This window comes from Festucalex cinctus, chromosome 21 (assembly GCF_051991245.1).
Source record: "Festucalex cinctus isolate MCC-2025b chromosome 21, RoL_Fcin_1.0, whole genome shotgun sequence".
Lineage (NCBI taxonomy): Eukaryota > Metazoa > Chordata > Actinopteri > Syngnathiformes > Syngnathidae > Festucalex > Festucalex cinctus.
This window is the reverse complement of record NC_135431.1, coordinates 18,261,285-18,286,862: the sequence shown is the minus strand read 5'-3', so window position 1 is coordinate 18,286,862 and position 25,578 is coordinate 18,261,285. Positions and strand designations below refer to the sequence as shown.

General features: G+C 42.5%; 3 protein-coding genes across 4 annotated transcripts in view; 1 reads left to right on the top strand and 2 right to left on the bottom strand.

Moving 5' to 3' along the window:
- ddhd1b (DDHD domain containing 1b) overlaps positions 1 to 11,911 on the bottom strand; it is a 72,724-nt gene extending 60,813 nt beyond the window's left edge. The window contains exons 1-3 of the mRNA XM_077510005.1: positions 10,879 to 11,911; positions 819 to 995; positions 514 to 642 (exon numbers count right to left, since the gene is read on the bottom strand). Of these exons, the coding sequence (XP_077366131.1) occupies positions 514 to 642; positions 819 to 995; positions 10,879 to 11,611 (1,039 nt within the window). The 5' untranslated portion in view covers positions 11,612 to 11,911. The remainder of the gene's footprint in view (positions 1 to 513; positions 643 to 818; positions 996 to 10,878) is intronic.
- On the top strand, positions 10,977 to 18,256 carry cgrrf1 (cell growth regulator with ring finger domain 1). Of its 2 annotated transcripts, none has more exons than XM_077510008.1 (6): positions 10,977 to 11,418; positions 13,312 to 13,448; positions 13,617 to 13,794; positions 15,909 to 16,056; positions 16,141 to 16,248; positions 17,019 to 18,256. In XM_077510008.1, the coding sequence occupies exons 2-6, from the start codon at positions 13,388 to 13,390 to the stop codon at positions 17,364 to 17,366; spliced, it is 843 nt and encodes a 280-aa protein (XP_077366134.1). In that variant the 5' UTR covers positions 10,977 to 11,418; positions 13,312 to 13,387; the 3' UTR covers positions 17,367 to 18,256. The 2 variants fall into 2 exon arrangements, with proteins under 2 accessions (XP_077366134.1, XP_077366133.1); XM_077510007.1 differs by lacking the exon at positions 10,977 to 11,418 and adding an exon at positions 12,007 to 12,525.
- A 766-nt stretch (positions 18,257 to 19,022) lies between these two features.
- psmc6 (proteasome 26S subunit, ATPase 6) overlaps positions 19,023 to 25,578 on the bottom strand; it is a 10,932-nt gene continuing 4,376 nt past the window's right edge. The window contains exons 7-14 of the mRNA XM_077510006.1: positions 25,558 to 25,578; positions 25,422 to 25,483; positions 25,215 to 25,338; positions 21,982 to 22,043; positions 20,336 to 20,456; positions 20,188 to 20,268; positions 19,460 to 19,531; positions 19,023 to 19,371 (exon numbers count right to left, since the gene is read on the bottom strand). The exon at positions 25,558 to 25,578 is cut by the window's right edge and continues 67 nt beyond it. Coding sequence (XP_077366132.1) covers positions 19,253 to 19,371; positions 19,460 to 19,531; positions 20,188 to 20,268; positions 20,336 to 20,456; positions 21,982 to 22,043; positions 25,215 to 25,338; positions 25,422 to 25,483; positions 25,558 to 25,578 — 662 coding nt within the window. The 3' untranslated portion in view covers positions 19,023 to 19,252. The remainder of the gene's footprint in view (positions 19,372 to 19,459; positions 19,532 to 20,187; positions 20,269 to 20,335; positions 20,457 to 21,981; positions 22,044 to 25,214; positions 25,339 to 25,421; positions 25,484 to 25,557) is intronic.

Genomic DNA, 25,578 nt, shown 5'->3' with positions numbered 1-25,578 from the left:
TTGTGCAGGGTCACCGATAGCGTCTTGACAGCGAGACCTGTTGCGGCTCAATATTGATCCATATATAAGGCGCACTGGATTATAAGGCGCAGGGTCAGCTTTTGAAAAAATTGAAGGCTTTTAGGTTCGCCTTATAGTGCGGAAAATATGGTACATGAAAAATAATGAAAGTATCAAATTAATTATATACAAAATATTAACTTTTTATTGCTATAATAAGTGAAGTATCCCTTTAAAGGGGAATTCAACAGTCAACATCAAGTTGGCTAAATGGGCGGGCCCTGAGATGGACAAAAATGGGTGAATTTTGATGCTTTATTCATATTCCACGAATGCAATATTTATCAGAATAGAGAGTTTAGACTAGTGGGGCTGCACTGAACATTTTATTGTCAAGAAAAATTCTGGTTTGACTTCCCCTATACTATGTAATCGTATTTTCATCCAAGGGTGTACAAAGAGTGCATGAAAAATCCATTTTGTAGTCATCTATGAACAGAACAGAACATGTACCTTTAGAAAAGCCCAGTTTCTGCGTCACGGTTCGTGCAATCTTGGATGTGGTAGCGTCACTGTAAAGGTACACCAAATCCACACTGTGCCAGTCAACATGGCTGCGGCTCAGCTTCAAACTGTGAATAGCTGACAGAAAGTGACACAGGAATTTAATAGCCAGTTCAATTTAAACTATTCCCTAATAGTTATTTTATGTGTGCATGTGTTTGTATGTAATGTTACCTCTAGGAAAAAAAAAAACTTTTCTTGTGAAACAGCTATACTGTATTTTATTCTACACATATACATGTTTCCTTTCTTACCATCTTTGCTGTCTACCGTGGTGGTCACTGCCTCCATTTCATAGGTGTCCCTCATTTGTTGACCCCGGAAACGGGCAAGGTGTTCTTGCTCAATCATGTCACTCTCGTCCTCCTCCAAAGGAAGCCAGGTTCCATCTATGAACCACTGGCCTCTCATCACAGGAATGCGATCTTGCTCTGGGGAAACACAAAAAACACCCTTACTGATCCTTCTGATGTCATCACCCAACGCCATTCGCAGTCCCTTCTATTTTTACTAGGGATATAACGATAAGGGCAATATCGTGATATTGTGATATTAAAACTGCCACAATATCCTCGCCGTCATGTTCACAATATTTAAAAGGAACACGTTTGTTAAAAAAGTCAGGTTGATTTCCATTTGTGCAGTTCTAGCACCCTCTGGTGGCTAGTTTATTAGTGCAATTTAATTTTCATTAGGGATGTTTTGGTCTTCTATGTTTAAAATCTATGCTAATTATCAAAGGGGAACGTAATTTGCTTGTGAAGCGATCAATGTGTGCTTGCATTAGCAAGTAAGTGCCTCAATATTGTTATTAGAGATTGTAGATGGTTTATATGCATTGCTGTTAAAAGTACAATATTGTGCTTTTTTTAGTATGACCTCTTTTTTTTTATAATATTATGATCTTTTTTAAATATCGCCAACCTCCCCACAATTGTCACGCCGCCACCGGCGTGGCGGTTCATGCTTTTATTTTTATGTCCCTGTTTCCTGTATTACTTTGAAATCCTAACTCTCCTCTCACCCCAGGTCACTTGCCCTTCCTGCCGCTCCCTCATTACCGGTCCCCGCCCATGATTATCACCACCTGCCACCAATCAAGCCAGTCAATAAAAGCCACCTGCATTCTCCCCTCCGTTGCCGAAGTGTCACAGTCAGTGCATGGAAGCGTCCCACAGTCCTCATGTCCTCGTTCATGGTGCCTTGTATTTTTGCCTTGTTTTTGAGCCTTTTCCTCCCCAGTGGAGCGCCTTTCGTTACCCCTTTTGCCTTGTGCCCTTTTTCCTCCCCAGCGGAGCGCCTTTTGTTGTCCCCAGTACCTTTTGCCTGTTTTTTCCTCCCTAGTGGAGCGCTTTTGGTTCTCCACTTTTTTGCTTCCCCGTTCTCCTCTCAGTTTGAGAGGAGACAGCTGTTGGCCGGAAATAAACCTGTTGCCTTGGTGGCCTACCTTACTCCTGCGTCTGAGTCCTACCTTACCTCGCCGTGTCAGTACACTTCGGCCAGCATGGGCCCAGCAGGTAAGGTCGAGGCTGCACTGCAGAGCCAGGAGGCCCGGCTTGACAACCAGGACCGGATCCAGCAAGCCATGCTGTCGCAGATTGGGGAATTGTCCAGCCAGGTCCACAAGCTGGTTAGCCTCTCACGGCGTAGAGCGCCAGCTCCCACCGGGCAACTTCCTCATCCTGAGTTCTCCGTCCCGACCACGCCATTCACCGGGGTAGGATTAAGACTGGCCTCCCCAGAACGATACTCCGGTGAACCCGGGCGCTGTCAGACTTTCCTCACGGAATGCGACATTCATTTTGAACATTTACCACAGGCATTTCCCACAGCCCGGTCCCGAGTGGCCTTCATGGTGTCGCACCTGACGGGACGGGCCAAAACCTGGGCAACCGCAGAATGGGCCAGGGGTTCCTCGGTCTGTCAAAGCGTACAGGACTTTCAAGTCGCTTTGCGTCAAGTCTTCGACCCCGAGAACAATGACCGAGAGAAGGCACGAGCGTTGAGCCGGCTCCAACAAGGCAAAGAACCTTTCAGCGATTACGCAATTCGCTTTCGAACGTTGGCAACGAACAGTGGCTGGAACGCCATAGCGCTTCACGATCATTTCTTGAAAGGACTCTCACCTGCCATTCAAGAACTTCTGATCCCCGTAGAACTCCCCACGGACTTGGACGCTTTGATTTCCCTCGCCATCCGCACCGATCATCGTCGCCAGGAACTGGCTAAGATCGGCGGACTCCGAAGGAGGGAGGAACCTACCCCCTGGTCACGGCCACCGGAGGCCGGAAGGCCGCAACCCATCCTTCCTTCCCGACCTGAACCAGGAGAGGTGGGCCTCGCCAGAGAACCCATGCAACTTGGAAGGGCTCGGCTTACGCCCGAGGAGCGACAGCGCCGCCGCCGAGAGGGCCGATGCTACTATTGTGGTGGTCTTGGCCACCTGGTGGGAGCCTGCACCACGAAGGGCGGCTCACCGGTCAGTTCTCCGTCACCCCGACCCGCCAAGAACCACAGGCTCACGCAAATTCGGATAATCCACCACCATGTCACCACAGATTTGTCAGCCCTCATTGACTCCGGCTCCGACGAGAGTCTCATGGACTGGGAGCTCGTAAGGCAACTACGAGTCTCCACCGAGCCACTTCTTTCAACAATCCAGGCTCGAGCTTTGAACGGCAAGGAACTTTTCAAGATCACCCACATCACTGAACCTCTGGAAGTACAAATCGGACAGCACCTCGAGACTCTTCGTTTCCATGTTTTCCACGCTGCTTCGCCCACTTTGGTTCTGGGACACCCTTGGCTGCGTCTACATAGTCCCAGAATCGACTGGAACACTGGAGTCATTCTGGAGTGGGGAAAGGACTGCATCTCTCACGGGTTGGAACAACCCGCACCCCGAAACTCCACAGCCCAGGTTCACCAGGTGACTCTCGTCCCACCGGCTCAAGAAGAGTACCCGAACCTGCACACTGTTCCCTCCTGCTACCACCACCTGCGGGAGGTCTTCAGCAAAACCAAGGCCATGACTCTTCCTCCACACCGACCGTATGACTGCCCGATCGATTTGATTCCCGGTTCGACCATTCCCAAGGGGAGACTGTACTCGGTCTCAGGACCCGAACGCCAAGCCATGAACAATTACATTGACGATTCCTTGAAAGCCGGCCTCATCCGACCGTCTTCCTCACCTGCTGGCGCAGGGTTTTTCTTTGTGAGCAAAAAGGATGGATCCCTACGCCCTTGCATTGACTACAGCCCTTTGAATGACATCATGATTAAAAACCGGTACCCACTGCCTTTGATGTCCTCGGTGTTCGACCAGCTGCAACAAGCTAAGGTCTTCACGAAGCTCGATCTCCGAAACGCCTATCACCTCATTCGGATCCGCGAGGGAGATGAATGGAAGACTGGCTTCAAGACTCCCCGGGGACATTATGAGTACCTGGTCATGCCTTTCGGCCTCACGAACGCTCCAGCCGTCTTCCAGGCCATGACAAATGAAGTACTCAAGGACTTCATTGATCACTTTGTGTACGTTTACTTGGACGACATTCTGATTTACTCTCCTGACCTTGAAGTTTATTGAACATATGCATATATACATATATAATTATATAAACAAATAAAGAAAGTTAAAAGTAAAAAATAAAAGAAACATCCAATAAATATCGATGTATATGTTCAAGGGAGTAGGAAGAAATGACCTAATGAGCCATCGAGACCACGTAAACCGAGTCCTGCAACGCCTACTGGATCATCATCTGTACGTGAAAGCTGAGAAGAGCCTGTTCCACGTTAACACCATCTCCTTCCTGGGGTTTGTCGTTTCACCCGGGAAGGTGGAGATGGACTCGGACAAGGTCACCCGCCAAGAACCACAGGCTCACGCAAATTCGGATAATCCACCACCATGTCACCACAGATTTGTCAGCCCTCATTGACTCCGGCTCCGACGAGAGTCTCATGGACTGGGAGCTCGTAAGGCAACTACGAGTCTCCACCGAGCCACTTCTTTCAACAATCCAGGCTCGAGCTTTGAACGGCAAGGAACTTTTCAAGATCACCCACATCACTGAACCTCTGGAAGTACAAATCGGACAGCACCTCGAGACTCTTCGTTTCCATGTTTTCCACGCTGCTTCGCCCACTTTGGTTCTGGGACACCCTTGGCTGCGTCTACATAGTCCCAGAATCGACTGGAACACTGGAGTCATTCTGGAGTGGGGAAAGGACTGCATCTCTCACGGGTTGGAACAACCCGCACCCCGAAACTCCACAGCCCAGGTTCACCAGGTGACTCTCGTCCCACCGGCTCAAGAAGAGTACCCGAACCTGCACACTGTTCCCTCCTGCTACCACCACCTGCGGGAGGTCTTCAGCAAAACCAAGGCCATGACTCTTCCTCCACACCGACCGTATGACTGCCCGATCGATTTGATTCCCGGTTCGACCATTCCCAAGGGGAGACTGTACTCGGTCTCAGGACCCGAACGCCAAGCCATGAACAATTACATTGACGATTCCTTGAAAGCCGGCCTCATCCGACCGTCTTCCTCACCTGCTGGCGCAGGGTTTTTCTTTGTGAGCAAAAAGGATGGATCCCTACGCCCTTGCATTGACTACAGCCCTTTGAATGACATCATGATTAAAAACCGGTACCCACTGCCTTTGATGTCCTCGGTGTTCGACCAGCTGCAACAAGCTAAGGTCTTCACGAAGCTCGATCTCCGAAACGCCTATCACCTCATTCGGATCCGCGAGGGAGATGAATGGAAGACTGGCTTCAAGACTCCCCGGGGACATTATGAGTACCTGGTCATGCCTTTCGGCCTCACGAACGCTCCAGCCGTCTTCCAGGCCATGACAAATGAAGTACTCAAGGACTTCATTGATCACTTTGTGTACGTTTACTTGGACGACATTCTGATTTACTCTCCTGACCTTGAAGTTTATTGAACATATGCATATATACATATATAATTATATAAACAAATAAAGAAAGTTAAAAGTAAAAAATAAAAGAAACATCCAATAAATATCGATGTATATGTTCAAGGGAGTAGGAAGAAATGACCTAATGAGCCATCGAGACCACGTAAACCGAGTCCTGCAACGCCTACTGGATCATCATCTGTACGTGAAAGCTGAGAAGAGCCTGTTCCACGTTAACACCATCTCCTTCCTGGGGTTTGTCGTTTCACCCGGGAAGGTGGAGATGGACTCGGACAAGGTCAGCGCCGTACGAGAGTGGCCCACGCCGGACTCTCGGAAAAAGGTTCAACAGTTCCTCGAATTCGCCAACTTCTACCGTAGATTCATCAGAAACTTTAGCACCATTGCCGCTCCCCTACACGCCTTGACCTCCCCACAAGTGCGTTTCATGTGGAACCCGGAAGCCGAAAAGGCATTCAGAGACTTAAAAGCACGCTTCACCAATGCCCCAATCCTCAGAGTCCCTGACCCCAAACGCCAGTTCGTGGTGGAGGTAGACGCCTCCAGTATTGGAATTGGGGCAGTACTATCTCAGCGTTGTCAAGAGGACGGCAAGACACATCCCTGCGCCTTCCTCTCACGTAAATTATCCAAAGCTGAACGCAATTACTCAGTCGGAGATCGGGAGCTTCTCGCGGTAAAAGTGGCTCTTGAAGAATGGAGACACTGGTTGGAAGGCGCCGAACTTCCTTTTGTGATCTGGACCGATCACCGAAATTTGGAATACTTATGCCAGGCCAAAAGACTCAACCCTCGACAGGCCCGATGGTCCTTTTTTTTTTTTTAACCGCTTCGTATTCTCTCTGACTTACAGACCAGGCAGCAAAAACGTCAAGGCGGATGCGTTGTCAAGAGTCCACGAGTCCGAGCCATTGGAAGCCGAGCCTGAGACCATCCTGCCCCGGGACTGCATTGTTGGGGCCATGAGATGGCAAATTGAGGACGATGTCAAGGAGGCACTGCGCAACGTCACTCCCCCCACGTCTTTCCCACCACGTCGACTCTTCGTGCCTGAGGAGCTAAGGTCCCAGGTAATACACTGGGCTCACACATCACAGCTGTTTTGTCATCCTGGAGTCCGCAGGACCATGTATGCTGTTGCCAGGAGATTCTGGTGGCCGGCAATGGAAACCACCATAAAAGAGTACGTCGCTGCCTGTCCAACTTGTGCCCGCAACAAGACCTCAAATCAGTCCCGGATAGGCCTCCTTCAACCACTGCCAATCCCATCCAGACCATGGGCAGAAATCTCCTTGGACTTCGTAACCGGACTACTCTCATCCCATGGTAAAACCACAATTCTCACAGTTGTCGACAGATTCTCCAAGATGGTTCACTTCATTCCACTGTCCAAGCTCCCATCCGCCAAAGCTACCGCCGACATCATGATCCACCACATATTCAGGTTTTATGGTTTTCCCTTACACATCGTTTCCGACCGTGGACCACAGTTCGTCTCCCGATTCTGGACTCAGTTCTGCAAAGCCCTAGGAGCCAAAGCCAACCTAACTTCTGGATACCACCCTGAGGCCAATGGACAGGCAGAACGATTGAACCAACAGCTCGAAACCGGTCTCCGATGCCTTGTCTCCCAGAACCCTACCACCTGAAGCAAGTATCTGGTATGGGTCGAGCTCGCACACAACTCATTGCCCACATCTGCCACAGGTCTCACCCCGTTTAAATGCGTCCACGGCTACGATCCACCATTCTTCGCTGAACGAGAAGAGGAGGCAACGGTCTCCTCGGTCCAGGCCATGATCCGTCGGTGCCACAAAGTCTGGTCGGCGGCCCGGACGGCGCTTCAACGCCAGGGAGACCGGGTGAAGAGGGCTGCCGACCGGAAGAGGAGACCGGCACCCGAATACCGCCCAGGCCAACGGGTGTGGCTGTCGGCCAAACACCTCCGACTCAAGGTACCATGTCCAAAGCTGGCCCCGCGATTTGTGGGGCCTTTCCCAGTAACCAAGTCCATAGCTCCTGCCGCCGTTCAACTCCGCCTGCCAAGATCCCTCAGAGTTCATCCAACATTCCATGTCAGCCAAGTCAAACCCGTCCACGAAAGCCCGCTTGTGCCCTCCGAACCCGACCCCCCACCCCAGAGATGATTGAAGGCGGCCCCGATTACAAGGTCAGAAAACTTTTAGATGTTCGTAATCGGGGCCGCGGAAGACAGTATCTAGTAGACTGGGAGGGATACGGCCCGGAGGAAAGGCAATGGGTTCCCTCCCGGTTCATCGTTGATCCCTCGTTAATTGATGACTTTTACGCAGAGCACCCTGACATTCCTGGGCCGTCAAGAGCCGGCCGTTGAGGGGGGGGGTACTGTCACGCCGCCACCGGCGTGGCGGTTCATGCTTTTATTTTTGTGTCCCTGTTTCCTGTATTACTTTGAAATCCTAACTCTCCTCTCACCCCAGGTCACTTGCCCTTCCTGCCGCTCCCTCATTACCGGTCCCCGCCCATGATTATCACCACCTGCCAGTCAATAAAAGCCACCTGCATTCTCCCCTCCGTTGCCGAAGTGTCACAGTCAGTGCATGGAAGCGTCCCACAGTCCTCATGTCCTCGTTCATGTTGCCTTGTATTTGAGCCTTTTCCTCCCCAGTGGAGCGCCTTTCGTTACCCCTTTTGCCTTGTGCCCTTTTTCCTCCCCAGCGGAGCGCCTTTTGTTGTCCCCAGTACCTTTTGCCTGTTTTTTCCTCCCTAGTGGAGCGCTTTTGGTTCTCCACTTTTTTGCTTCCCCGTTCTCCTCTCAGTTTGAGAGGAGACAGCTGTTGGCCGGAAATAAACCTGTTGCCTTGGTGGCCTACCTTACTCCTGCGTCTGAGTCCTACCTTACCTCGCCGTGTCAACAATATTGTGATAATATCGTTACGTCCCTAATTTTTACTAGCAAAAATAATATCGTTTCCACTGCAATTCTCAGCATCCACATTCAACTTCTTGTCTTGTGTCTTATAAGACTGTATAAAATAAGAATATCCTAAGTCTGATGTGTGTTAAGACGGAGTGGATTTGTCCTGATAATAGATTCCAAAAGAAGCCGGGGGCCAACAATCTCAAATAATAGACATATTTAATATTCATTTTAAAAAAAAATAGTGTGTGAAGGAAGCTGATGTCTCTCGAGGCACTTGACTCCACAGACTGTAACGTGACAGAATGTACCCAATTAAAGAAGAAAGGAAGTGACAGAGAATTAAACAAAGTAATGTCCTAGCAAGAGTGGCCAGGCGTCCTGATTTTGGCAGGACCGTCCTAATTTTCAGTGATGTGTCCTGCAACCTTAAGCAGGATGCTGGTTTGTCCTCCTTTGTAAAGAAAACGTGCCGCGGTTGAGTTTATGGGACAATAAATGTAAACAAAGCTCCACGTGTGGCTATCTGACTACATCATTTCCTCGCCATCTTCTTTGACAGCCACGCTAGCAAGCAAAATAGAAAAAAAAGGCAGTGCTAGCAAAAAATGCCAAAACTCCAGAGTAATTTTAATATAGAATGGACGAAAGAGCACAATTTCCTGGCCAAAAGCAGTCGAGAGTCGTTTTATGGATTCTGCACACTTTGCCGGTGTGGTGTGGACGTGGTCAGGGCAAAGCAGCCATAGAACGTCACGCGGGGACAGTGAAGCATAACAGCAAGAGGCGAGCAGCAGGTGCCCCTTCTTATTTTTAATTTTATCATTATTATTATTAGTAGTAGTGGTAGTAGTAGTAATTCAATCTCTGGTGTAATAACCTTATTTATTTATTGAATATTTATTTTTATTTTTTTATTATTATTAATTCGATCTCTGGTGTAATAACCTTATTTATTGATTGATTGAATTTTTATTTTATTTTTACTATTATTATTATTATTATTATTATTATTAATTCAATCTCTGGTGTAATAACCTTATTTATTGACTGATTGAATTCTTTTTTATTTTATTATCTGTTCTTATTGCTGCTGGAGTTGTAAATTTCCTAGAGGGAGCCATCCCAAAAATTTAGTTTTTAGTCATATTTTTTACAACGTAGTTACAGAAATATGATCTATAAACCATGCAAAACTTTGTTGTTCATAAAAATACAAAACCGCAAGTCTGATGTATTTTTTATTTTTTTTTTAAATGTGTCCTCCTTTTTGACCTTACGGAAATGGCCACCCTAGTCCTACGCAATGTTCATCCATCTGTTGTCTGTCCCATATTAACTCAGTATTGTGCATCGTGAGTTGCGCTGGGCGATATGCCCCAAAATTCCTGTCGCGGTATAAAATGCATCCCTTCACGGTAACGGTATTTAACACGGTATAGAATTAAGTGTTTGTTTGTTTTTATATAAATAATTTGCTTACTGGTCTACATAAGTCTTTATATAACCTAAATAGATAAAAAAAAAAAAAAACAATGAAAGAATACATTGACTTTGGATAACATTTAGTGTGCAAATCTCATATCATAATTCAAAGTCGATTAAAAGCCATTGCTATGCTGAGCGCGAGCCGTGCGCAAAGCCGGGACGCAGATGCGATGACGTCATCAACATGCGCTACTGCGGTATGACGGTACAGTCAAAATCTCTACCTTTGGCAACATTTATATCTTATATCGAATATACCGTTTATTTCCCCCAGCCCTAATCGTGAGTTAGTTTCATTTCGTGGCAGTTTTTTTTCCTGATGGGCGTTGCTTTCATTTCATTGTTCATAGTTGTGACAACATGATGCAGACGAATGTTTGAGCAGTAGTCAGATATACCTTATAAGAGTAAATGTATTATCACATCCTTCTTATCGATGTACATGTAGCGCTTCTCCCAGACTTATTGGTACAAGAGTACCATGTGGCATTTTTGTCGAGGAGACAAAAAATAATGTGACAACACCATCAAGGAACTAGTGTATTTAAAAGTTAGCCTAAAAGTTGGGGTGTCATCAGTTTTATTTTGCACTTACAATAGAATTCTAAAGTCAGTTAGTTATTTGTCTTATTTTGGATATAAATTCTCTATTACACACTACAGAGTGACTGTTGTGCCTCTTGTATGATCTGAACAAAAGATCTTGAAAATGATCTGTTATTGGCTTAATAATAGTAATTTAATGTATCAAATGTGCTTATGGTATTGGCTACTTGGTATCGGAATACCAAGACTACTCATACTCAGACTGATACCAGTCTGGGCGAGGGGAATGATATTTAATTGAGCATCCCTAATCATTTCCATGTATTTTCTGTGGGGATTGTAATTACCAATACTTCTGAATCCCATATTTTATCGGGTAAATTTGGACGGCTTATAATGAGACAAAAACATTGCGTTCTTACGGTTCCAGTAAACAGGGTAGCATTCCTTCTCTCTGATGTCCACCTCATAGAGGCCTCCTCTCACACACACTGCCTCCATGTTCACGCTGTTGTCGTCCGTGTCCCTCATCTCCTCGGACCCCGTGGGCCGTTGGCGGACCACCGGTTCGATTCGAGCACTGCACTCATCCACAGCCACGCTCTCCGCTGGCTGGACCTCGCCGGACGTGGCTGCATCTTTGCCCTCGGTATCGACGGGTTCACAGTGGCGTTTGACCTTGTCGGGGTTCTGCTCGCTAAACCTTCCGTAGGCTGTCTCGATTTTTAACGAGTCGTGTCCAACGAAAGGCTTCCACGTCCGCTTGTCCTCTTTGTAAAACCACCTGACCTCCTCCGGGCCCAGCTCCGTGACGAACTCACCCCTGTGCCTCGAGCTGTTGGAACGTATGCGTTTCTTGGTTGTCACGTTGCCGTCACTTTCGGTGTAGTTCGGGTCGATGTCCAGATACGATGGGCTCGAGTATTCTTCTTCAGACAGGCCCAGCATTATGCCGCCCTGAGGTAATAGCGGAATGTGTGTGTCCAAACCGGGTTCTACTGGGTCACTCTCGCCGGTGCGGGTTTCCACTCCCATCGGGTTTTCGTCGTAGCCGGACACGAAGACATCATTTGCCATGTCCCATTCACTACTGCTCACCGAGTTATTATCCGAGCTCTGCTGGCGGATAGTCGCTTTGTCCTTCATATTGCTCATGGTGTTAATTCAGATTGTTCAACATAAATACAACACAACGCGTGCCTCTATAATCACAGCATAAAGGTTTCTTTCTCCCCAGCTCCACATCTGTACGCCCGTCTGTCCTGACCACGACAATATTCGCTCACATTATAGCATAAGATTCCAACACACCGAACCTAAAATTTCATTAAAAAAATGTTGCAAGGCTACACATTCTTCTATTTATCTTCGTACATCACCGTTACTTCTGTTACAATAAACGACGCTCGTTTCGAAGGCAATCTCAGCAGTGTGGTTGCCAAGAAAATGACAAGAGAAGTTCCGATTACACCCATCAAAATAAAGTCTTTTAAACAAATGACCTTTCATGAGGCTAAAACAAAACTGATCATAATACATAAATGATGTCGACAAAACGCCAATAAAAACATATTTCATTTTGTGATTGATTTTTGTTATGTCCATATTTCAGGGAAGTAAAGAGTTTCTTTTTTTTTTTCAGTATGTTTTATTTTGAATTCAGATTTTGTTAAATGTGCCGTAGCAAATGCGACTTTAGTTCCTTTATAGTATTACATGGCTTTTTAATTGTTAATTTATTTTGATAATGTTTTTTCAGAATCAAATGTGTGGCAATATAGGTTTGTGTATACAATTATGTGGGTTAGGTTTTGGTTTTGTTTTGTTTTTTTTGTTTTTTTTAAGACATTCCTTTTGCACCTTCAGGGCCACCATACCATAGTTTACCCCTGTCATGGCAGTCGTAAGACGTTCCTCTTATTTGTTTTCGGGAATTAGTTTCTTGTAACGTGTAATTAATAGGAAATGGCAGGAGGCTTCATAATCACATTGTATGAGTACTCGCCACTCTTCTATATTAGCGTGGTTTCTTTGTGCTTTGTTGTTACTGTCGCCATGGTTCTCGGCTGGTAAGTGACGTTTCGCCGTGTTATTTAAACTGTAAACAGAGCAATGGTCGATATTTATAAGCAACATATGACATAATGTAACGTATGGGTGGATCTTATTTCTCTTAATTATGTTTATAGCTTCTCGATCCACGTCAAAGGGGATGTAGCGTATGTAAACCTAGGTGGAACCGGAACTAAATGTTCGATCGATCGATCGAACAATCAATCGTGTAATCAATCAATCTTTCAGACTCAGAATAGAAAGCACCATCAGAAATCTGTGTAGCCCCTGTTAAGACCCTTTCATTACAGGATTTAGATCATATTTAGTTAAACAAGGTCTTCAAACGATTGATTCTACCAATAGTTGTCGATAATTTGATAATCGCTTATTTGCTTATTTACATGTAAATCTCTTTGACATCTGATTGAAACAAATAGTTTTATACTACTTTAATAAATTAATTAGATAATTAAATTAATTATAAATTACATTTAACTTGTTTATTACCCCACAAAGAAATGTGTTTTGGTGTTTTAATGTAAAAAAAAAAAAAAAAAAAAAAAGAACTAGTGAACTATATTTAGCTATTGACTAACCCCATTAAATTCTCATATCACTTGCAGTAGATATTAAGAAAAGGACTATTATTTTTCCGAACAAGAAATTAAAATGAACTATGAATCTAATTTATGTTTCATAGCATGTTCATAAACAAGAAAAAAATCTGATAGTTTAAAAAAATTAATCCAGGTTAATGCAAGATAACCAGTCACTTCATATGATTATGCTATGTCTTGCAGGGTTGGTTTTGATGTCCCAGTGATCTTGCATAGCTCTGATGACACGGATTCCATCCTTCCAACGACAGAAAAGCAAATGGTTCAGGTGACTAATCCTTTTTCCCTCGAAATGGGTTCAGGATCCGCCTCTGTTACAGGTAAGTGCAGTACATAGCCATTAAAAATACAGCTGAACCTCCATATTTAGGCACAATTTGTCCGAGAAACATGAAAACAACAATGACCACCAGAGGGAGACAGAACGGATAGCCTGGCCAGTATGTTTTTGCATTCCAGGTCACAATAAAACTGTTTCCATCCTACAGATGGTGTGTGGTTGAAGCCATGTTGTTTGGAGCCCTGTGTCTTGAGCTGTTTCTGGGGTTGTGAGGTCAGTGTCCTGCAGCGAGCATTGCTGGCCCACCAGGGTGGCTCCAGGTTCAGCACCCCGCAGCATTTCCAGGAGGCCCTGCGCCGCTTCTCTCATCACTGCCAAAGCTTCTTGTATCCTTATTAAAATGCAGTGTACTTTGAGTCTGCTATTGTTTCTGTCAGGATTGACATTTTAAATGAAATCTTGAACTACAAAAATTGTGTATGCATAAGTGAGAGCAATTGGCATTGTGGCAGCATCTTTTCCTATGCTCACCAAATTACTCACATTCAGTTTAATTGTAATTAATCCTAGTAGAGGTGCAGCTATTTGTGTGCATCATACAATATAAGTACACGTTGGCTCCCTAGAGACACCCCATATTCCTGAGTTATACAGAATGACGCGGTACAGTATGGAAGCCCAAAAGTGTCAAAATTCCATCCATCCATTTTCTTGACCGCTTATTCCTCACAAGGGTTGCGGGGGGTGCTGGCGCCTATCTCAGCTGGCTCTGGGCAGTAGGCGGGGGACACCCTGGACTGGTTACCAGCCAATCGCAGGGCACACAGAGACGAACAACCATCCACACTCACAAGCACGTGTCAAAATTCAATAAATAAAAAAGTTCATTTTGAAATAACTATCCTTTAGATAAATAACAGACAACTATGTAATATGGCCATTAATTTTTAAAATGAGGTATTATTATGAAAAGTGTTATACTATTCTTTAATATGTAACAAATATTTTATTTTGATTAATGCCATTATGTAGTAGAAGACCATTGTGGAAAAGGACATTGTGAAATAAAAACTGACTTTGTAAAAAAAAAAAAAAAAAAAAAAAAAGTTTTATTATCTTATAAAACCTTGAAAAATAAATTAAATGTCATTATTTTTTTTTAAAGTATAACGCTGTTAAAATAATCATAATGAAATATTTAATCAAAATAAAATATTTGTTACATATTAAATAGGGATGTTCAATACCACTTTTTTTCAGACGATACTGATACTCAGACCCTTAGTACTCACCCATACCGATACTAACTGCCGATACCAGTAGTACATTTTGACAAATAAAAAAAATCACTAAAAGATATTTTTAAACAAATATATTTCCTTTAATTTTGTCAAAACAAAACAAAACAGCACAGTCACTCTTCAATAGTCTTAACACTCAAACACAAAAATGCTCTTTTAGTTTAAGATTCACAATTTTGAAGTATTTCCAAACCGGTGAAGTTTTGGTGAAAAACTGCTGCAAGCTAGCGCCAGTTACAGGCAAGGAGGACTCACTTAACGTCTTCCCCCTCTGCCATCGGTCGCTTGTACTCGTCTGCATCACGAGTAGTCGAGTACTTGAAAAAAGGCTGGTATCGGTACTCGCCCATCCCTAATATTAAAGTAGAGTATGAACACTTTTCATAATAGTACTTGGACTTAGACTTGACTTTATTGATCCCTTTGGGATGGCTTCCTCTGGGAAATTTACAATTTTATTTTATTTTCATTTTAAAATTTAATGGCCATATTACATAATTGTCTGTTATTTATCAAAAGTTATTTAAAAAGGGCCTTATTTCTTGAATTTTGACACTTTTGGGCTTCCATAGTACAGAAGTAGGACGTTGTAAATTAATTTCATTTTATTTTACTGTATTGGAGGACTCCGGTTCGAGTCCAGGCTCCAGCCTTCCTGGGTGGAGTTTGCATGTTCTCCCCGTGCCCGTGTGGGTCTTCTCCGGGTACTCCGGTCTCCTCCCACATCCAAAGACATGAATGGCAGGTTAATTGGCGCTCCGAATCGTCCCTAGGTGTGCTTGTGAGTGTGGATGGTTGTTCGTCTCTGTGTGCCCTGCGATTGGCTGGCAACCAGTCCAGGGTGTCCCCCGCCTACTGCCCAGAGCCAGCTGAGATAGGCGCCAGCACCCCCCGCAACCCTTGTGAGGAATAAGCGGTCAAGATAATGGATGGATGGATTACTGTATTGGGAAAAAAAATCACTTTGTGGTAAGGTTAACTTAGCTAGAAAAGGATGAATGTGCCATCTGACAAAACGAATACATTTTTTATTAGGATTTATAATACAGCAGAAATATGTTCTCACATTGATCAAGTTGTGATAGAAAATGACAATGCCAATACAGGAAAATATTCATATATTTGTCTTTGTCAAACCTTTTTGTGAATAGTTTCTGTTGAAGCCCTGATTGTTTGGTTCTTTGACACGATTCTCTTAGTATCAGCAGTGAAGACAGACAGGAACGCCACATTTGTATTCCAGCTGATCAGGGACTCTCAGATTTTGGCCCGTTGCCACGACAACGCTATCCTCTCGTGGCTGTGTTGACCTTGGCGGAAAAAGAAGCCCGAGACACATACAACATTGTGAGTTCTTCAACTATCACCAGCTGTATGGGGTTATCATAAGATGTCAAAACAATAAGAACACATCATGCTGTCTTCTTTCAGGTGGCCAGTGTCACTGTAATTCACGTACCAGATGATAAATATAACCTGTCTGCAAGGATCCTCTTCCAGTACCTTCTCACTTCACAAGGGAACATGTATGAGTTGAAAGTATGTTTTCAAAGATGAGCTGAGTTGATCACACTTTCGTACTTTTTAACTCTTTTCCTGCCAAGAACGGTCATTAACGTTAACGGGAATCCCAACGAGTTCTGCCAATAGCGTAAATTGACGTCAACTGTGTTCACCCCGCCACCCATCGCCCCCCACCGCCCCCCACCGCCCCCAATGGGCACTGTAACGTCTTGTGCAGCTCGGGTTTCATTAATATGTTGGAGAGAAAAAAAAAAACACCCACTAACTATGGCCAGCAGATGGCAGCATTGCATCACTTTTCAATAGTCTCCCATGAATCAAATTGTATGAAAACATGGCGGATCTTACGAGATACGTTTTCAAAGATATTGCGAATGAAGAAAGCGCTTGTCACATTAAACCTAATTCACAGAGCGTCACTAAATAAAAAATATTAGTGTCAAAGTCACTGTTGTGCAGAAAATGTATCATTTCACGAAAAGCTTTTTTTTTTCCATTATAGCTTGGTGTCACTCAAATTACCTATTTTCAAATGGTGATTACTTAAGAATGGAATAAGGTAGAATCATACTTTTTTTTTTTTCCTAATGAGAAAATGGAATCCAGTCCTTCATATCCACCATGTTTACGTAGTCATAGTGCCCAATATTCTGTTTGAATTGAAAGATGAGTGAAAATGCTCGAAATCGGCTGGCACTCTAGGGGTTGTGTTTTTGGATAACGTTTGGCAGTAAAAGAGTTAAGATTAACTTCATTCATTCAATATCTTCCAACCCTACTTGCAGGCACTCTTCATGTCGGCCAGCAGTAGTGGGGAATCTGGTCATCCTGGTACCGATCCGATGACGCGACCCAATGAGCCTGAGCGTGAGGAAGAGGAGGCTGGAAAGGTGGCATCAGTGGTTGAGGATGACGATGAGGAGGAGGAGGAAGATGATAAAGGCTGGTCAGAGGGGCAGGGCAGAGACTGTGTCGTGTGTCAGAATGCAGCCATCAACAGAGTGTTGCTGCCCTGCAGGCACGCATGTGTGTGCGACAGTTGCGTTTCTCACTTCAAACACTGCCCCATATGTAGAGCTTTCATCCAGGAGTCCTTCGCCCTCACTCTTGGGCCAGCTGCATATGAACAATGAACTACATGCAAATATCAGTTGGCCAACTGCCACTGCAAAGTATACTCCAACGGATTCTGTGTCACTATAATAATAATTGGAATTTTATACATTTTAGGTTTACCTTTTCTATGAATAACATGATGATGTACAGTCTGTTTGATTTTTAATTTAATTGCTGTATTTATTTGCCCTTCCCTTCTCAAATTTCTTTCAACGCTGAAGGGATCTGTGAAATTTTTAGCAACATTTAAATGAATTTATAATTGAGTTAAACTGTACTTTCCCCACTGTGAAAGGTTTTCATTTTTGATGTTTTGTGACTGTTTTCACATTTATGAAGAATCTAAGTCAATGCAAACTACGGCCCGGGGGCCATTTGCGGCCCACCGACCATTTTTCAGTGGCCCGCAACATATGCTAAAAATGGTATTTGACTCAGTTCAAATAAAATAAAACAAAAATGTTTGGAGATGGTCAAAGTAAGAAGGGAGGGTATGGAAAAACTGGTGCCATTAAAGGTTATTTTAGTTAACTAAAATTAATTAAAAAACTAAAATTCAAAGAACAATATTGTTACCGAAATAAAATAAAAACGAAAATGCTTTTTTAAAAACGAAAACTAACTGAAACTACATTTTATGTTTACAAAACTAACAATACTTATAGCAAACGTCCTTCTTTTTAGTCTTTGGTAATTAATTTAATGCATGAGCCTTTGAGGATGATTAGATTTATTTTGATATAAACTGGAATAATGACGTTTGAAAGTATTTCACACAGAAGTGATGTCATCTAGCAGCAGCCAATAGAGCACCTTCAGATGACGTTGCTCCCATGGTGTATTTTTTAAATATTGCGCACTGATTTTCTGTATGTGGCCTCAAATAAAAAAGTTTGGACACCCCTGATCTAAGTATTTGGGTAGTTAATACGCAGCTGTGTGGCGTTTACGTGGTTTCCTTAATATCCAACAGTATGTTAACATGAACGGTTGCTTTTAGCTGAGAAAGGCTCCAGCTTCCCTGTGTGAATATACAGAAAAACTCATTGTAATGAATGCATCAACAGTAATTTGCATGTTCATTTTACAATACCAGAACATTAACTACAGTCAAATATTTGACAGAATTAAAAAATTCATTTTGAGGGCAATGGTTGCTGGTTGATTGATCAAATTGCCATTCGTGATTAAAAATATTAGGGATAGGTGAGTACCGATACCAATACCAGGTCTTATTTAACTATCGATACTCGCAACTGCAGCCAATACCAGTATCGGTGCTCTGTTGTGGCTGTTTTATGATCAGGAACAACGAAGAAGAAAAACAGAAAATTGCCAATAATTACATGCAATTTAAAAAAAAAAAAAAAAAAAAAAGATACAGTATTGTGATATCTCAGTCTTCAAAGATATCTCTATTGGTATAGGTACTTTGTTAACAGTGACTACTCAACAGTCGAGTACTCATACTGGTATCAGTCTGGAAAAAAGTGTTATTGAAAATCCCTTAAAAAAAAAAAAAAAAAGTATATCATTCAGATTCACAAGTTAACCTATCCCATTAAAATGGGTCTACTGTAGTTGAAACTTAAAAAAAAAAATACCTCCATACTATGCACTGAAAGCTGTTTCAATAAATATGCCACGGATATAAAATGTAATGAAAATAAAAATAAGAGAACAGAACAGTTTATTGCCATTTATGAAGTTTTTTTGTTTTATACAAGTGTTGCAAGGACACCAGAAGTGACCATCTTTCAGACAGGGGCCACTAAAAGAGTAAAAGTCACTTTGGTCGATGACAATATACTTTTATCCAAATGCTGCTCCCACAAACATGAACACATTTTTCTTCGGGCCATACGTATACAACATGAATTTGTCATAACAAAAAACTTGAGCTCTATACAGGCTTGTAGTCCAGTTTGGACTCCAGCTTCTTTGAATCGGCCACTTTTCGCACAGCTTTCATGAAGTCCTCTTGGGTTACGTACTCTCTGTCGGAGCGGATGGCGAACAAACCTGCACACGTGAAGTCCACATGGATAAAGGTTATGTTTATAGAGAAGAACAAAAGCAGACAAAGCTCATTATACTGAATATGTCTGACCTGCTTCTGTGCAAACATTTCTCAAATCCGCTCCGTTGAAACCGTCCGACAGCTTCACAATGGCTTCAAAATCTGAACACAAGGGCATCATCAACAACAGCGATAGATTTGCTTCCATCTACTGATGTTTGTATAAACTAGGGATATAACGATATCCAATCATCACGATACGATATCACAATATGAAGGTCACAATGAGATAATTATCACGATTAGTGGGGAGGTTGGCAATACATAAAAAGGTCATAGTATTGTAAAAAAAAAAAAGAAAAAAAAAAGGGTGCATACAAAAATATTGCACTTTTGTACATTACATTACATTTTGTACCCATGAAAAATATAAAAATATTATATATAAAAACTATCTAAATATAATCATATATATTTAGGCACTTACTTGCTAAAGCAAGCCCACATTGACACTTATCGACTTGGTTCAGAAGCATAATACGTTCCCCTTCATCTGACCATTAGCGTGAATTTTAAACAAGAAGGGCCAAAACATGCCTTGTGAAAATTAAACTGCACTAAATAAATAGCCACCAGAGGGTGCTAGAACTGCACAAATGGAAATCAATGCGACTTTTTAAACAGATGTGCTACTTTTAATATCATGACGACGATGACCATATATTGTGGTAATTTTAATATTGCGATATCACAATATTACCGTTATCGTTACATCCCCAGTATAAACACAAACATTAGAAAAGGGATGTGTTGCTGACCTATTTCTCCATGCTTGGTGATGGGACTGGAGTGGATTTTGAGGATGTCCAGACGAGCCTGTTCATTGGGCAGCTCGATGTCTGTAGAGTAGGTTAGTGCTTACATTTGGCTGAACACAAAAAAAATACAATTTCATTGATATCTTACGGATTTTGCGGTCAAGTCGGCCGGGTCGCAGCAGGGCGGGGTCCAGAGTGTCGGGTCTGTTGGTTGCCATGATCATCTTGACTCGGTGCAGAGTGTCAAATCCGTCCATCTGGTTCAGCAGCTGGCAAACACAAACCGCACAAAATCAGATTGATGACTGTCATGACTAGAGTTGTCAAAAGTATCGATACAGTGTCTAATTTGTCATGGTAACGATACAATGGTGTGCATTCCCGCAGCGTCAGCTACCTCAAAATCTTGTTCTAATTGTTGTTTACTTGTTCAGTTAATAGGTCTGTCAAAGTTAAAACGTTAACTATCGCAAAAAAATGTTCCATTAATCATGTATTTACGCAGATTAATCACACTATTAATTTTAGTTTGACAGCGACTGTTTACTTTTAAGGTAGCTCAGGTTGTGTTTGAGCAATAAACATAACTACAAGGATAAGGATAGACACGATTATCGGCAGGGGCGATTATCGGTGCCGATATTTGGCATTTTGACAAATATCACCATCGGCCTTTTGGCAAATCTGAAGGCCGATAAAGCTGGTATCTCTTTGGGCGGTGAATGCTTGCGAACATAGCAAGTTTAGGGTTTTCATCAGAATTTGTGAGATGTTTACAGACATTTTTTACTTGTCCAACACATTTCAAACATATTTAGATTGTTTGAAACCTTTTACGAACTTTTACGAAAACCCCAAATTAGCTACATTCACATGCATTTGTCTCGCAGTGCGATACGGGGAACTTTTCATTTATCAATCTATTTAAATTTCCACTTTATAAAAAAAATACTGAACTCCCTACACTTTTTATTATTTAAAAAAAAAAAAAAAAAAAAAGGAAATTATGTTGACATTTTCGGAAACTTTATTTAGAGTAGTACCGGTAAACAAGGGAACTATTTAAATGTTTAGTTTTTAATTAAATTTTTGTTATAATTTTTAAACAAATCTGTTAATTCTTCATATATATATATATATATAAAACTTTTTCTTTTAATTTTGTACTAATATTTTCTCTTTTACTGCAAATGAATATCGGCTTGAAATATCGGTTATCGGCTTGACTACTAATAATCGGTATCGGTCTTGGAAAAACATTGGTCTATCACTAAAGTAAAGCATGCGTATGACATTCAGAATATTTGTTGAACAAAACAACATTTACAAAATATTAGAGAACCTGTAAAAGCATTTATATATATTTTTTTTTAAATACATTGAATATTTTGGAAGAAAAAACATACGTGCAAAGACAATTTAGTATGGATCGGTATTGTATCGGTAGATAATGAACCCAAGGTATCGATAATGACAAAAGCGGATCGGAGCATCCCTATTACCAACAATACAGTATCTGTGCATTCTCCAGTCGTATTTTCGATAATACTGTAGCTGACAAGGGGTTTGGAACAGGAGAAGGTTTGAAATTGCATCTACAGTCATTATTTTGAGAACTTGAGATGCATGAAGTAAGGGAACTATCCTGAAATTCACCATTTATCACACCCCTTCTGTAACTGGAAGTTGTAAAATTTTATTTAAAAAAAAAAAAAGTCAGCATTAAATGTCTATAGCATTAGCACAACACTGCATTGCAGCTCATGTAATTAAAAGTTGAGACACGACATTTACCTCCATCAAAGTCCTCTGGATCTCTCTGTCAGCAGATGTTCCCTCAGAGAAACGCCGACCACCTAGAGGGAACAACGTGCAACAGTTCAAACTGGGCTGACAGAATACAATAATGCATTTTACAACAGTCTATTCAGTTGGCAATCTAGAATACGAATTTGACAGAAGTGATTTTGAAGTGCCTGGTTTCCAAACAGCTGCTATCCTGTTACTTGGGATGCAATTATACTGTAAATATTGCAGTGTCTTGGTTATTTCTCGCATTAATGGAGGAACTCAAGGTATCAAATGCAACCAACGTACACAATACAAATTTAGTGGCTTGACCAGCTCAGTGGGCCTAGTAGTAGAGTGTCCGCCCTGAGACTGGGAGGTTGTGGGTTCAATCCCCTAAAGACTATAAAAAAATGGAAGCCATTTGTCTCTCTGCTTGACACTCAGCATTCTGGGTTGGAATTGGGAAGTTAGATCAACAAATGATCCCCGAGCACGACCCTGCTGTTGCTCACCACTCCCTCAGTAGATGGGTCAAATGCGGAGAATGAATTTCACACCATTTATAGATGGGTGTGACAATCAGTGGTACTTTAACCATGTTAGTTATTTTTTTTTCATGTGCTGGCTTGGTTTGATATTTTTATATGTAAGAATAACTGGACTTGGCAACAGGCTTGTTTCATGTTAGATGTTCTGACGTCAAGTTTATTCTGGTTTTCTAGGTTTATAAAATACTACATATTTTGAAATCACTTGTACTGTATATTGATTTGCATGCGTGACGTGAAGAGAGTCACAGTCACATTTTGGTTAAATAAGCATTTATAATGTGTGGCCAAGTCATACAAATATTCCTGGTTTCGTCACAAACAATGGCTGAATGATCCGAACTAAAAAAAAAAAAAAAGGTAGATTGCGAACGGCTCAGCAGGAGCAGTACAAGATGGTTTCTCATAGTATTTGTGAACAAATACTGCGAAAATACAGCTTGATGGTAAGGTTAGAGGCAGTGTGGACATTTTTTTTCAACACGGGGAAGGGGAGGTATATTTGGTTTTAAAAATGCTCGTCTCCTTACTGGTGCCCGTAAGAGGAAACACATAACCCCTATCCTGGCCTCTCTTCACTGGCTGCCCGTGAAATTTAGAGTACACTTTAAGATTCTTCTATTTGTTTTCAAATCTCTCAACAGTCTTGCCCCACCTTATCTCGCCGAGCTCTTGCACCCCTACACAGCTGCCCGGTGCCTCAGGTCAGCAGACCAGACTCAATTGGAGGTACCGAGGCCTAAGCGGAGGCTTAGAGGAGATCGAGCCTTTGCTGTTGCCGTCCCTCCCTTTGGAACGACCTTCCACTGAATATTAGACAATCCCCCTAGCGTCGTTTAAAACACGTCTTAAAACACATCTGTTTTCTTTGGCTTTTAGTGCACCATGAGACTTGTATTGACTATGTTTTGTGGCGTGTATGAATTGAGTCTAGTTTAGTCTACTTATTTATGCATTTATTTCTTTATTCACTCGCCTATTTATTAATTTACTGATGTAAAATGTATTTACTTGTTTTAAAGCTACTCAATGTAGGATTTCCCCAAAAAATATCTTAACAACAGCCTTTTTATTTGACCATTTATGACTGAAACATATTCTAATTAGTAGATCTACATCTTAGCTGTTCACAATGGGTACTCCTACAAGCCTCTGGCCAATATTATTTAGGAAGCGTCCGGTCCGAATCCTTCGAATTTCCCGCCTTCTGTCTGCAGGATGTGACGTCGTTCGCATCATCGTCAGTTGTTTCCTGTCGCGCGAAGACGGAACTAGTACAGATTTTCGCTGCCCCAGACACCCGCTGTTATCCGCGGAAGGCTGCTTAAAAAAAAATTAAAACAATGTCAAGTGCCACGGAAAAAAAAACAAAAACTAAACTTGATAGTGACCGGTGCCGAGAACGAGAGTGAACATTGGTTTGACATTTCAGCGGTGGAGAGCGTTGAGATCGGACTTGGATTAGAAAAGTGATTCACAGCTGGCTTTCTTTCTACTCCAAAAGGTAAGAAGCGAGTATCTTGACATTTAGAAGAAAATGTGTTGTTTTCAAATAGCAGTAACCTCAAGATCGATCACTTCTCGGTTGTAACTATTGGGGTGAAAGTGAGGTGGACGGCAACATTTAGCGTGAAAGGTGCGGCAAAGTTGAATGTAATAGAACAGAATGACTTTATGAAGAACAGACGTTCCATTCCACTGCGTTTCAATCAGGCTAAATGTTGCCTTATTTTCCTGCGTGAAAAGAGCCTATTGTAGCTACATTATGCTAACGGAATGTGAACGGTACTACTGAATGGCGATAACATTCACGGCCATATCACACTAAGTAGTGAATGGGTCTATATGTTTTTCACAATCGTCAATTTCCATAAATGACAGCCCACCTTTCGGCTCATGCACAATGACGCTAGCCTGGGGGCGACATACACTAATAATGACTAGAATCAGGTTGACGTCCGTCGAGCGGGGTGACTACAATATGTAACTGCATATTAACATCGGAATGAGGTCCAATTAATTGACGTAATTTGCACATCGTTTTGGAGTACAACACAGGACTGGACTTCGACCGACTAATGCAATATGATCTGCACGTCCCGTGGACATCAATTGTTTAGTGGGGATCGAGAGTCTCATTCCGTGAAGTGGCCAGCTTTGTATAACATTATAAAACTTCTTACCTCTGAAAACATAATTTAATTGGATGTGAAGAGCCCAGTCTTCAGTATTGAGGTCGTGCACGTACGAGTGCGCGCAGCGTGTACGAGCGTGCAGTTTGTTTTCGGCCACAGGTGGCAGTAGAGATTTGAAATTTTAAATCTTACATATAGCTGCTTTAAAAAGAAATTTATACGCGTTTCAAAATGTTTGCTTTGTTTCTTGTTTTGTTACCTTATTCTTTACTGCCCAACCCATATCTGTGTTTATGTACGTTCTTAAAGTGCTTTATAATAAAGTTGAGTTGAGTTAAAATACCCTGCTACATCTGTACAACGCCTTAATTGAAAGCTGCCTCCTGCCGTTGCGGCCCACAGTTACAAAACTGAAATTACTTTGCAGCCCACTAGATGGCGCTCCCGACTCAACGGTTAAGAATCACTTGTTTTTAAAACGACACCCAAATCAAAGCAATAGGGGCCAAAATACAGAAAGAAATCATTTTAACAGAGAATCAATGTCTCTCACCGATGGCATCAATCTCATCCATGAAGATGATGCAAGGCTGATGGTCCCGGGCGTAGTTGAACATCTCTCTGATGAGCCTGGCGCTCTCACCGATGTATTTGTCAACGATAGAGCTCGACACTACCTGCGAGGTAACATCAGCTCACTAGCTTGAACTTCCGTTCAAGCGAGGCAACTTCACATAACCACTTCTACACAGACACTCACCTTGAGGAAGTTACAGTCCAGCTGACTTGCAACCGCCCTGGCCAGGAGAGTCTTCCCAGTACCTTCCGGGGGGGGGGAATGACTTGTCAAAAATAAAATGTGAAAAAAAATAAAATAGCATGAATTGACTTTTAACCTGGAGGCCCATAGAGAAGGC

Excerpts from the sequence above, each read along its gene's own strand:
- cgrrf1 (XM_077510007.1), top strand. The coding sequence starts at position 12,422 with ATGGCAGGAGGCTTCATAATCACATTGTATGAGTACTCGCCACTCTTC. Across the intron at positions 13,449-13,616 it reads AGGATCCGCCTCTGTTACAG|ATGGTGTGTGGTTGAAGCCA; the intron begins GTAAGTGCAGTA and ends TCCATCCTACAG. Across the intron at positions 16,057-16,140 it reads CCCGAGACACATACAACATT|GTGGCCAGTGTCACTGTAAT; the intron begins GTGAGTTCTTCA and ends GTCTTCTTTCAG.